The sequence below is a fragment of the Lipophrys pholis genome, assembly GCF_963383615.2.
Source record: "Lipophrys pholis genome assembly, chromosome: 12".
Classification (NCBI taxonomy): domain Eukaryota; kingdom Metazoa; phylum Chordata; class Actinopteri; order Blenniiformes; family Blenniidae; genus Lipophrys; species Lipophrys pholis.
Window position 1 is genome coordinate 25,910,090 of NC_137641.1, and position 12,872 is coordinate 25,922,961.

The window sequence follows — 12,872 nt, forward strand, 5'->3', positions numbered from 1 at the left end:
TGCAGATGGTACATAACAGGATTCCCACTTGCGCCGTGTAGTTTTACTAACTTTTTACCAGCGATGACATGAGCAATCTGTTTTAAGTGCAAAATGGCGACTCCTTCCAGATTGATTAACTTTCCCTTTTTCGGACATCTGCCACAGTCATGGCTGACATGCTTTTGGATCAGGACTAAACACAGGTTAGAATGTAATACGATGTTTTCTTAATTTAATATATTAATCTTTTTTTGAGTTTGTATGATGTAAAGTTATGTAAGATTGCATCTGTAGGGATTTTTACGCACAAAATACAACTAAAAGGGTGAAGAAATGCTTTGTTTTGCAGGATGGGAAACGATGAATCCACTTACTGTTTGTTATTCTATATTTAGTTTTTCTTGTAGAAAAAGGATTTCATCACAATTTTCAGGAACCAAATTTTGTTTGAAAACAAAGGTTTGAATTTAGTTTTGGTCTAAATTTGCTAATCTATTTTTGAAGTGGCAGCTGTTATCATCTTCGAGTCTTAAGAATACTGATCTAAAAAAAATATTGGGGAATGTCTGCTGATAACGCTTCTTTTTTTCACACATTTCAGGCCTAGTTTTGAACATTTTCTCTTTTTTTCATGCACTAATATTTGAGTGAATGGGATATAGATTTTTTTTCAATTGTGTGACAAACTGCAAACGTTGCAGTTTCGTTTCTATCATCTCAATATTCTTCTGCTTTAAAAAAAACCCACATAATTCTGTATGTTTCCATGGTTTGGAGGTGAATTCAAGAACTATGTATTTGAAAACAAATAAAGATGCTCCGGTGCATGTTGAATAAAATTTTTAGAAGCCCAGAAAACAAACAATGCTCGTGCTCACTCAGTTGAGTCAGGATTAGCGCTCAGAGAAGATGAATTACAGGTATGAATTATTTAGCTGTTACATGATGGAAAAAACATATTTTCCTCTGCTACACATCTTACAAATTAGGGAAACACAAGATGATTCATGCAGCTGAAACAAGCGATATATCGTGCCACAGTTTCTCATGTTTATGGCAACAGATGCTTTTCACATAAGCTGCAACGGATGTTGCCTTCGATACGTTTCTACGCTCCTTTGCCGCTCTGTCCCCTGGAAGGTAGAGCCCGGCTTCGGCCAAATCTGAGAATAAACAGCACAGTGGTTAAATATTTCCCCCTGGCTGAGTTCGCTGCCTCTGGATATACACGGTGTCTGTCCTCTGCCTTAAACCCCGTGGTCAAACAGTGTCCGGGCATGTGTTGTTGAGTCTGTCTGCATTTAATTCACAGCTTACCGCTTTAATAGCTACAGCCCCCTGCATGCTGCTGGACCCAGGGGCCATTCTACCACCTGAGTCAGACTATAATAGCTTGTACTGAGATATAGCTGTTCAACTGCCTCCTACAGACGAAGCTGGACGGACAGCCAGAAGTGTCTCAGCAGAGGCAAGATGTTCATTTTCTCAACATGTGGCTCGCCTGCCCGCCTCTGCCTGCGTGCAACACGGACACCACTGACAGACACTGTAGAGAAACACTCTCTAAATCCCAGGTCAGGTTCAAAGAAATCCTCTGCACTCCGAACCGCAGAATACTGAAGCACACCCGAGCAGCCACACATCACCATGCAGGCCAAACAGCGCACGCACTTGAGCTTTAAGGTGACGTTTGTTTGTGTGCATGTGTTAGGATGAAAATAAAAATGGAGGAAAAAAGTGGGCAGAAGGCAAGGCAGAGATGGAGGATAAATGAGAGACGATAAACAAAAAGGAAGGAAGACACAGAGAAGCAAACGCATGATATTTTCCAAGCGTGTCAAAAAGTCTCCCTTAAAAGAGGAGCTGTCACTTCACACCATAAAAGTCAATGTGCAGTCAAAGAACAGCAGAGAGGCACAAGGATGAGTCCTATAACCCCAAAATAAGCTGGTAGTTTTGCAGGTATGGGTTTATTCTTTCCAAGGAAATACATTTTTTTTTGATGATATAAAACACGTTCAAAACACATGATGTAGGAATTCTATTGTCTTCAGTGACGCCAGGGGATAAATTAAACTACAGTGGCTGCAGGTTCCGTAATTGCAAAACCAAATGTTCGTTTTCTTTAGGGAGGTTGCCGTGTTTAATTTCTCACTGACTTCGGCTTCCAAGGTCACATTGGTAGAAAAGGGTGGCACACTGAATGATTTCAGTGTCACCATTGGTTAATTTGTACGTTGTGATGCGATTTAACTTGCTTTCAGCCTAATAAATGCTTTCTATTTTGTGACATTTGGGCCTTAAAACCTAAAAAGTTCTATTCAACAGTGAGGATTAGTTTGCTTAGACAAACCATATCAGTATCAGAAACCTGTTAGTTATGTGTCCCTTTTTTTGTACGTTTTTAAAAGGTCCACCCAAGTCTGTGAAGAAAGTTACATTATTATTAACATTATATTCTAGAAACTACTATTCTGGTAATACCTTGAGTTAAATGAACTGAACAGCAATCATAGTGAAAACTTTGTAGGACAAGTCACAATTAGACTGTGAATGTTGAAAGTGAAATCTTGGGAAATTATAAGATTGTATCTTCATTGTTAACATGGTGTTGTTACCTTCATAAAATACATAATGGTGCATTTTACAGTAAACCAAATCCACACGTGAGTACCAAAGTCTTTTATGTAGTTAATCCATATAATGGAAAAGAAACTCTGCCTCTGAATTGGCCTTGAGATGCTTGAACAGCAGTCATACCCTTTCCAACCAGTATCAATGATCAATAGTGAAATTTTTGTCCGCAAATTGAGGTTTTCCACCGAACAGAGAAAAATGCATAATTAGAAGTAATTATTTTTTCACATTAGAACTTTTTTTGTTTAGGGTTCCTCACTCAAAAGTACTGGAAGGCCAAAAAGTGACGGCCAGTATAGCTACCGGCTAATACTTTCTACATTTTCGTTTCAAAACCCATTTACAATTTAACTGAACAAAATAAGCATTTACTGGAGTGATGTCTGAAAAATGAAAACAGTCAGCATCACAGGAAAAGAAGCTTTTTGCATTGCCGCTCAGTTAATGATCGAACCGATAGATGTGGAATATCTTATTAAGCCCTGGATATTATGACATGCTCCAAAGGACTTCTCCACTGTGTCCAAATGATGCATGCAGATATGATCGTTTGAATATTTCAAGCCATCTACTGCTTTCAGAGGGAGGTGTGCAGTCACGTCCAAGTGTGGGTTGTCAAAGATGGCCAGGCCCACTCTTCTTAAAAAAATGCACTGAAACTGGCAAGCATTCGGGGACATTTTGTTCTATCCTGATTATGAGGTATCATCCAGAACAAATATCAGTAAGACTCACCAGATATTCCGCATGTTCATTATTGTGTGTTCTTGCATTTAATATGAAGGCTGATCCATGCTTATTGTTCATCTTGGGTGTTTTTTCCCCCCCTGAAGCACATCAGCCGATTTATTTCTGTGTGAGTGTAGACATCGAGCTGATGAAGAGGCTGCTGTCTTGTGGTGTTATAAAGTAAAAGCCATCACTACCTGAGCTGCACTGAATTATGCACCTTGCAACACTGATGCTGATGTTTCCTGTGTGCTTGCATGTGTGGCATCAAGTCTCTTTCACACAAAAAGTAGCAAGATACTTATGTGAGATTTTCCAGCTCCAACTTCAATGAAACGCAACAAATGGTGTTTCCAGTCACTGTACATTCTAACATCCTAATACTCCAGATCGCGTTCACTTCATTATGTGAACAATACATCAACCCGGGTGACAACAGAATAAAAATCAAGAAATAATACACTGTATCATAACATAAGCCATTCAACCGCAAGGTTTCACTCAATGTGAAAGACATAATAGTCGTTACATGTAGAGTCACACAAGTCAATGTCACAGTTGTGTGGTCATGACATACATACCATCACAAAAAAGACAAATAGTGATGAACTATTACAAATAATATTTGTACACTGCATTGCACTCCGTTATATATATATATATATATATATATATATATATATATATATATATATATATATATACACATTTCTGTACGATTACCATCATTTTTTATGATACAAATTGCCAAAACGTGTCTATTTTGTATCCAAACAACAAGGCGATTCACTGTGCCTCACCTCAGATTATACAATCTGGGTTGAGCCTGCGAGTTGAGTGCGTTTCCTTTTCTTTCTCACCGTTTGCGTTTAAGTTCTCACAATCCACAGAAACAATAATGTACTGCATTTCATGTGTATGTGTAAAATATCTCAACTTTTTCTGACTCGGCAAAACAATGAAAAAGCATGAAAAGAGGCCATGAGAACGTCTGCCTCACTCCTGCTGTTGCTCCTCTTTTTGATGGAGACCAGATTTACTCTTTCAATTGTTTTGAGTGTGAACAGTACGAGACAAATTCATAGAAACCCTTCATTGAAAAAGACACAAAAAAAACCCAGACACATTTAGTATTGTGGAGTTTAATTAAATTAAGTCATTTAAAATAATTTCAAAACCCAAAAAATTGAAGAGGAATAATGATAAACTTATTTTTTTGCGGAAAATTCCATATTTAACAATTTTCCTATGACTTTCTTTTTTTTTTTTATATCTGGGACGTAGGACGGCCTAGATATAAATAATATCAAAATCATAGTTATTTTCAATGTAGTGGATTGAGGTAATTATAAAGTTTCCACCAGTCTCTCTACACAACTACTTTATCGCCTTAATTAAAACTTTGTGAGATGCACGTCACTGTCTGTGAGACTGTCGACTTGGAGTGCTGACGATGTAACAGCAGTGTGAGGTGTTGACAGACAGGATTCAACACTCCAAACTTAATTGAGAACTTCCGCCACATGACAATTCATCTTGGTGTTTAGGAAAACAACGTCAACTGTTCAGTTTCTGAGCCGCCTCAGCCAAGGTCAGCACAGACTCGCAAAACCCCTCAATTTCCGATGCATCCTGTCAGGAGGACACATCCCGACATAGACTACGTTCTGGACTGAGCTTTTCCGCTTTATGAGGTGCTCTACTTTCCAGCTTTCATTCTCCCAGTCAATCTTCTCCCTTCTGTACATCCCTCTCGTCTGACTGTCCCACTGGAGCAGATATGAGTGGTGATAAGGAGCCAGATGGGAGCGGAGCTATGAATCCAGACTGGAGGCAGTAAAAATTTAGGGGTCCATTGTTAACTCTGGGAGGAGATATCACTTGGTGCTTCCCGTTAAGTGAAGCACCAACAGTGTTGTACTAATAGCCGTGAAAGCAGGCCCATAAACAGCTTGCCGTCATCTGCATCTGACAAACAAACAAATAAAAAAAATTCAAAAAAAAGTGTTGCTGATATGTTTATCACTGCACACATGAACACTGCAGAACCATAAATCCAAGTCATTCCACTGCCTGGTTTTAAAAGCAACTTTTTTCAAGGGATGCTTCAGGATCCATCAGAATATCATCGGGGAGGGGGTGTGACTTTGTTTGAGTAATGATGCTGTTCAATTTGCTGTACAAACATCAATGAATTCGTGAGAAATTTAATGCCCATCGTGAGATGACGCAACAGAAACAAGCGGGAGTATTAGAAAAAGGGAAATTTTCTTTGTGGTTTGACTGGATTCATTTTGAAGTTACAACAACAACTGAATTTCAGCACGTTGCATCAGTAAAAGACACAACTCCAAGTAGGGAGCCTAATCCTGAAATTGAACAAGTTGGCGCCTTTCATGCTCTAACAGTTGTCATTTCAGTTCAAATCAAATGTGACACACAGCAGCAAAGTGGAGACGCAAATATATTTATGGGGTTGGACGTAGCCGCAGGCACTGTCACAGAGAGCCACGAGCAAAGTTCATTCTCAAGACTTCAGTCCCGGCTGTGTTTTCGTAACATAAAATGACAGGGAAAGGTCTGAAAGGACAGACATTTCTTTAATGTTTCAAGAAGTTTGGATGACCCCCACGTTGCAAAATGACTGACCCGCTGTTAAATAAGGAAGTGGTTTATGGATTAACATCATATTTTAAGCACTGCACTGGTTTATAATTAATGTGTTGGGATTGTGTTTTTCAAAATTTCCCATTTTCATTTAAGTTAAAGTCATTGTATCCCATATTCACTTAGATCAGCTGTGTTGAAGACATTTTAGTTCAGGTGCCACATGCCGCCCAATGTCATTTTGAGTGGGCGCGGCTGGTGAAATAATACCATAATAACCTTTAAATTTAAACTACAATTTTTTCTATACTGTGGCGCAGAGTGTATGTGATGAAAATGACAATATTTTCATAGACCAAACAATTATTACCAAAAATTACTACGATCCCAACATAAAGCCAATTTTAATGAAACCTTCTGGTGCAAAATACAATGTACTCTCAAAAAAACCCTCCTATATCTGTTGCATTGCGCATGTTGTTTTTTTTTGGATTTGTGTATGGGTCATAACAAGGTTTGTTTACAATTTTTGATTAACTGAAAAATTTAATGAATACTACTACTACTAATAATAATAAACATGAGAAATATTATGATAGCTGGTGACAAGAAGGTGGTGAGATAATAAAAGTGTGAAAAGCGATAAAAAAAAGCTATATGAGATGAATATTGAAAAATATCAAGTCAGGTGATGAATGTGAAATTGAAATCCCATTAAAAACAGAAGAGAAAAAGATCAACTAAAACGAAAATGGACTGAATTCAAGAAATGAGAAAAAGTGATATTATTCATATTTTTATGTGTTTATTGAGGAGAGGAAGAGGTCAGAAAGTAACACCTACTCAGATGTTGCCCTCTGGCATGTGTGAAAGATGCATCCAGCCCGCCGCATTGGCTCACATTTTCGTTCTCGCTTTTTGCTTTGTTTTAACTTTTTCTTTCCAAGAATTTCCCTCTGGGATTAGGAATCTAATCTATTCAATTCTATTCTATCCTGAACCACTGACACCACTGCTGTTGAAGGCTAAACTGTCCAGTGTGCGTTTATTCTTGAGGCTGCTTTTTGATCCATGGCTGTACAACTCTGGACATCACTGATGCATTAATGTGCAGTATGGCTTATATGGTTTCACAGGCTTATTTAACAAAAACTTTGCCAGTGCATACATTCATGTACACATTCAGTTTCCCCTTACTATAACCTCAACCATAACTACTACTTTCCTAAACCAATCCCTTAATTCCAGAAATTTTACACTAACTTCTGAGAAGATCGAAAGATGGGATCGGCTCTGCAACCCTTTATGCCACAAAGTACTCCAGTGAAAACGGAACACTTTACAGGACAACGGCGCTCGGAGCCACTGAAAACGCTCCTTCTGAAATGCTGCTGCATATGAGCACTACGGCCATAGTAAATAGTTATTTTGCACATGCACAATTAAATAGACAGTAACAACAACTTCTTGCCTTCAGAGCGTCATGACTTCATGTACTCCTGTTGTTAATATTAAAAGAATATTGTTCTCTGCACATGTGTGTGTACTTTCATGGCAAACACAGCACTAACTAGTGGCCCTATATGAAAACGTCATCCTTTTCAGCGTGTTTGCCATTTCCATGTTTCCGGCATCAGTTTTCAATTGCTGTTCTGTAAATGGCAAACTTTTCTGAAACAAAAACCTAAAAACAATGCATTTTCATCTGAAACGGTGTCGTGTATGCGAGGCCTAAGAAAATAGATGAACGTATGAAACAGTAAAATGCTTGTATTTTGGGGTAAAATGATTTAAATAAAAATGGTTTTGAACCTGCATGACATGAACACGTTACCAAACCGGAAGTATGCTTTTAAAACAAGTTTGAAAATTTGACAAACCTCAGACCCTCCTTGTCAGGGACTCATACATTATGTATCCCCAGAAATGAACTGAAGCCGTACCTGTGTTGAGGTCGGTGTGCTCCTGAGACAAGTGCTGGCTCTGGTGGACCCATTCACCGTTGCACTTGAAGAAAATCTGGAGCGCAGGTCGAGCTTGACACCGCAGCTTGATGGGGTTACTCTTGACAATGTAGGCATCGACGGGCTCCTCCAGGAAGTGGGGCAGGGTCCCAGACTGGCCATGCTGCGGGGCTTCACCACGAGGACCTGGAGTTTAAAATGACAAACAACATCATCAGACTCAAACAGAATAAACAAATCGCATCAGAAAAGTGAATGTTTAATTGGTGACAGCGAGATATCTGATTCAAAGCACTTAAAATTCATGTCATGCCAGCTGACTTCCCCTTCAGTTGTCTGCAAAACAAGCACAGCCCATTTAAACTGGCTGTCTTTCTGTCTTGCCTCCAGTTTTCATCCTTCACTGCCTCTGAAACTTGAACCATCTTAAAGCCATTACTTACTTAAAAATGTTACATTTGAGAGAAATTGTGTAAAAACAACAACAGATCATGAACTCGTCCCCACAGTCCATTATCAGCCATAGCATTACAGTACTGTTTCTCAGAGTTCCTCCACTGCTGAACAAATCCTCCTGAGCATTATACTGTTTAATATTTAAACACACAGTGTATGTACATGAAATGGTTGGCAAATATGCACAATATTCATGATAAAAAAAAGACTTATTTTTTTTAAATAATTCAAGCCAATAATGTTATTGTTTACCAGATTTTTGTCTCTTTATTCTTTGAAGGGGGAGATGTTTAGGTCCTGTGGGAATTTGCAGACTTTGGGTAAAAGTTATCTTGACTGTACTGTTACCTCTCTGTATGCCAACAAAGGCCAACAGCAGAAATACAGCTGTGTTAGAAAGTGAGAAATCCCAATTTTATGGGAGTTTCCTGGGGACAAGTCTCTGGAGATCTGGCTGAGCTGAGCTGAGGGACAACGTCTCCCACAGCGCAAATCTCCAACAGCTAGAGATTAAATACTATTCTCACTATGTGTAATCAAGAGCTGAAACATCTATACAACCAGTTGTCTCATAATTCAATGGACAACTCAAAACTAAGAAAATTCTCTAATTTCTACATTCTTAAAATTGTAGCGCCGTGCATTAAAGATCCAATATTATGGTAACGACCTCTGTAACTGAAGTGAATAGCTCCACTTCTTCCACTTCTGATAAGCACAACATCACAAAACAGCTAAAGACTGAAGATACAATAAAAATGTGTGTTAATCGCATTATAGTTGGAGTAACTTGGAAGAAAGTGTTAAAGGGGCAAAAGAGCATCCTTGCGGGCGGAATAGAACCGGGGCCTTATTGCTGTGAAGAAACAGTGATCGCCAACTATTCGCTATGCCGCCGCCACCCAAAGACTCAAACGTTAGTGGAATAAATATCTCACTTCACGTTAACAAGCTGGAGATATATCATGACGATCAGGCCAGTCTGCACCGGCCCTATAAATACTACTTTGATCTCAGACGATGGTGTTCACAGACGCCTGTTAACTCATTTGAAGAATTCACTGAGAAAACACTAGCAACACATTAACAGGCATTACTCCCTTCTTCCTCTGCCCCTCTGAGGTGCGTTCCAGTCGGCGGACGTTTTGCTTCTTCTGAGGCCCACAAGTGTAATTACACTCTGACTAATCCCCTAGTTTGCTGGAACCTCTTTCATGCAAGTGTGAAGGGTTTAGCGAGGCAAACCATCCCACATCCTCGCCTCCCGAACCCAACTCCCCACGCTGCACACCGCATGTTTCTCCACAGCGATGGGTGCACCTCTGAAAACCCCATCAGGATTAGAGAGCCCACTCTCCCTTTTTCTCTCCCTCTCACTGGCTAATCTAATCCTCCTACCTTTCCTGCCGGATGTCTCCTGATCGAGGGAAGCAGATAAAAGAGTCTATGTGATTCCCCGGCTGTGAAAATCACAGCACTTGCTCAGTGTTCCTCTCCCCTCCGTGTGACACATTCGCATTCTCCCCTTCATTCCTGGAACTGAGACCGAACAAAGAGACATGCTTTTAATTTCAAAATGACTAGCCCCTAGGCAAGCTTTTCTTGTACAGAGTGCTCCAATTTGTTTTGCGCGCGGAGCATTGACATGGTGTGTTTGTGTTTGGATGGATGCAAAACACAGACGTGAATGCACACCCAGACAATGATAGATGGGAACAAGAATGCACAAACACGTAGCTGTCAAGCAAAGCCACGGCCCTCCAAGTAATGACTCATTTGCTAATAGATCAGGTATTATATTAATGCTTACCATCGTGACAGCTCAATGCGGCTGCAACTAATACCTGATACATAAACACATCTGCATTAGTGAGGGTTTCACAATGTATTACAAGCCTTTAGTTAGCAGTCCGCTCGCTTTTCAAATTTTCATTTTTTATTTAGCAGGTGCAGCAGTATTTGCTGCAGACAGAAAGGAAACTGTGGTGTGATTTAACCTCAGGCTGGTGGTGGGACATGTGGCTCTAAGGGAAACACAAGCACTTAACTGTCTCTGGGAGCAGCATAACATTGTCTTTGCTCTCGAAATTGCTGAATATAGATCACAAAGTGCAACACCAAGCAAGGTCTATAGCTACTGCAGGACGCCCCTGTGGCTCAGCAGCTTGGAGTGAGCACACACATGGGAAAGAGGCAACCCCTGATGGTACCACGTGAGAGGTGCCTTGGAAAAAAAGGGTTGCTTGTGTTGATGCTGTAGGTTGTTTTGTTCTCTACGATCTGACAATTTACATTGTGTGGCCAGTGCAAAGAAGTTATTGTTCATCTACATGCTCCCAGGATAGACCATAGACCAATATCACCTTCCAATCTGCTTTGCCGCTGTCATTCAGCGTGCTGCTTTGCCCTACGCTTCACAGTATTCACAGTGATCTACAACCAATGCTTCAACTTGGCAATAACACATAAGGGGCACAGATACATCGAGCCCACTCTGAGAGGAAAACAAGATATCACTGCCAAAGGGTTGAGTGATGGCTCTATCAGGAAGGCTTTTTTTTCTTTCTTCCAATTTCTTGCTCTGCCTCCGAGTGTGCCACACACACAAAGTTTTGTACTGGAAACACCATCTGACAGCTAATGCCACTTCGACTGTGATGCAACCTGTAAGCGAGGTGGAAAATGTTTTAATTTCCTCGACTACACCAAAGACTCCAACACTGCACTTTGGAATTAAAAGCGACGAGCAAATGCAGTCTCTTATGTCAGTTCAATATATTTATGGCCTTTAGTGAAAAAAAATAATAAAACCTTAAAGGAACTCAAGAGGGGAAAAGAGCCTCGAGCTGACTGGGCTAATTTGGTTAAGCCTTTGGGTGGTAGCACAGGCTGCCTCACAAAGAGGACGATGACTGCTGCTCCAGAGCATTCACAGTGATTTGGAGAGACTGAAGGCAGCTGCCAGGCTGATGTTTGCCAAATTCTCCCCCACACTCGGCACACTCACAACCTCATATTCTGGCAGACAAACTGCTGTCCTGTTTTCACGTCAAACACCAGCTGATGCTATGGATAACTGACTTCTTGATGCACAGACTGCAGAGGATCAGGTAGATCCTCTCACTGTCCCAGTGTACACACGCCATCCCAGAAGGCATTAGTCCTCCTCCTGCCGCTTCTAGTTCACCGTCTATGCCGTCCCCCATGTCAGCAAATTTGAACACGGCTTCGATTTTCCACCTGAGAGTTCAGACTGAAAACGACGGCCTAAATTGACACATGCCGACTTGTACTCGTGTCCTCCTCTGACAGATCCCGGTGATCCCATCTGCCCTACACTTACTTCAATAGCTTTTGTCCAAAAGAAATCATTTTGACGCCATTTAGAACTACTCAACTTCTTGTGATTTGATTTGAGAAGAGACTTTGGGTATTTGGTCTTCACTTCTGTTCACGAGAAAAATAAAGTTTTTTTTCATTAACTTTTTGTGGGTTTAGAAACTCATGATGCTGGACATTTCATTTGGACAGTTTGGTGGGAAAGGTGGTTCAGTTAAGGAAGTAGCGGGATGGTAGCTATGTAGGGAAAAGGTGTGATGTAGGCAGAGCTGGAGAAGTAACCCAGTAAGGAAGTTTATGGAAACAGTGAAGACGTGAAGGCAGTTGGTGTGACGGAGGAAGACCCAAGAGACAGACGGTGACGGAAGATAATGACCTTGATGAGAATCTTAACACATAAAAAAATTGAATCATAAACGTGAGCAATTAAAGGCTTATTGTTTACACGGTAGCTGCTCAAGCTACCTGGGCTTTGTATTCCTCATGACTCTATTCAACATCACAATGGGACAGTTATTCTAAAAAAAATGCCTCCCCAAATGAAGCTATTGGCACCAAGAAGGTTTTACTTCACCACCATATGCATATCTACAAAAAAAGGTTAAGCGTCCTTCAGAATATAAGAAACACAGAAAACCCCATCTGTCCAAAAATGCTTGATGTTCCATGTGCAATATCTGACCTCCCTGTGCTCCTTCACAGCCGATACTAGTTCCCTTTCTTTTTTTCTTTATCTCCTTAGGTAACAGACAGTATCCTCTATTAATATATCTTGACATTCCTGTGCAGGGTTTTACTTTCCTGCCTGATTCTGACCTTTGCCTGGATCAGATTTTTGTTCGTCTGCTCTTCGTCTCTTTTGATGTGCCTCTGCCTGCCTGTTCCCGACCTAACTTGATGTAAGTAAAGCCTTTTTGACTTTTACTTGTGATTCACGGTTTTGAGTATTGCCCTTTTTGTCTGTAATACTGCAGAAGAACTGACTCAGCTTATCCAGTGTTGCAATAAACTATCGCTCTCGACCTCAAGATCACAAAGAGAGAGATTCTTGTGCTTTACAGTTGGTGGGAAACAAAGTAGAGTCTAAAAACAAAACCCAAGAATTAACATAACTGAAACACTTATAAGTAACGTTAAAGAGTCACCTCAGAGAACTAA

The 12,872-nt window shown here is 40.4% G+C and overlaps 1 protein-coding gene across 1 annotated transcript in view; it reads right to left on the minus strand.

The window, feature by feature from the left end:
• LOC308117808 (netrin receptor UNC5D-like) overlaps positions 1-12,872 on the minus strand; it is a 200,310-nt gene that overhangs the window by 81,043 nt on the left and 106,395 nt on the right. Inside the window, exon 2 of the mRNA XM_080476938.1 lies at positions 7,899-8,105. Within this exon, the coding sequence (XP_080333064.1) occupies positions 7,899-8,105 (207 nt within the window). The remainder of the gene's footprint in view (positions 1-7,898; positions 8,106-12,872) is intronic.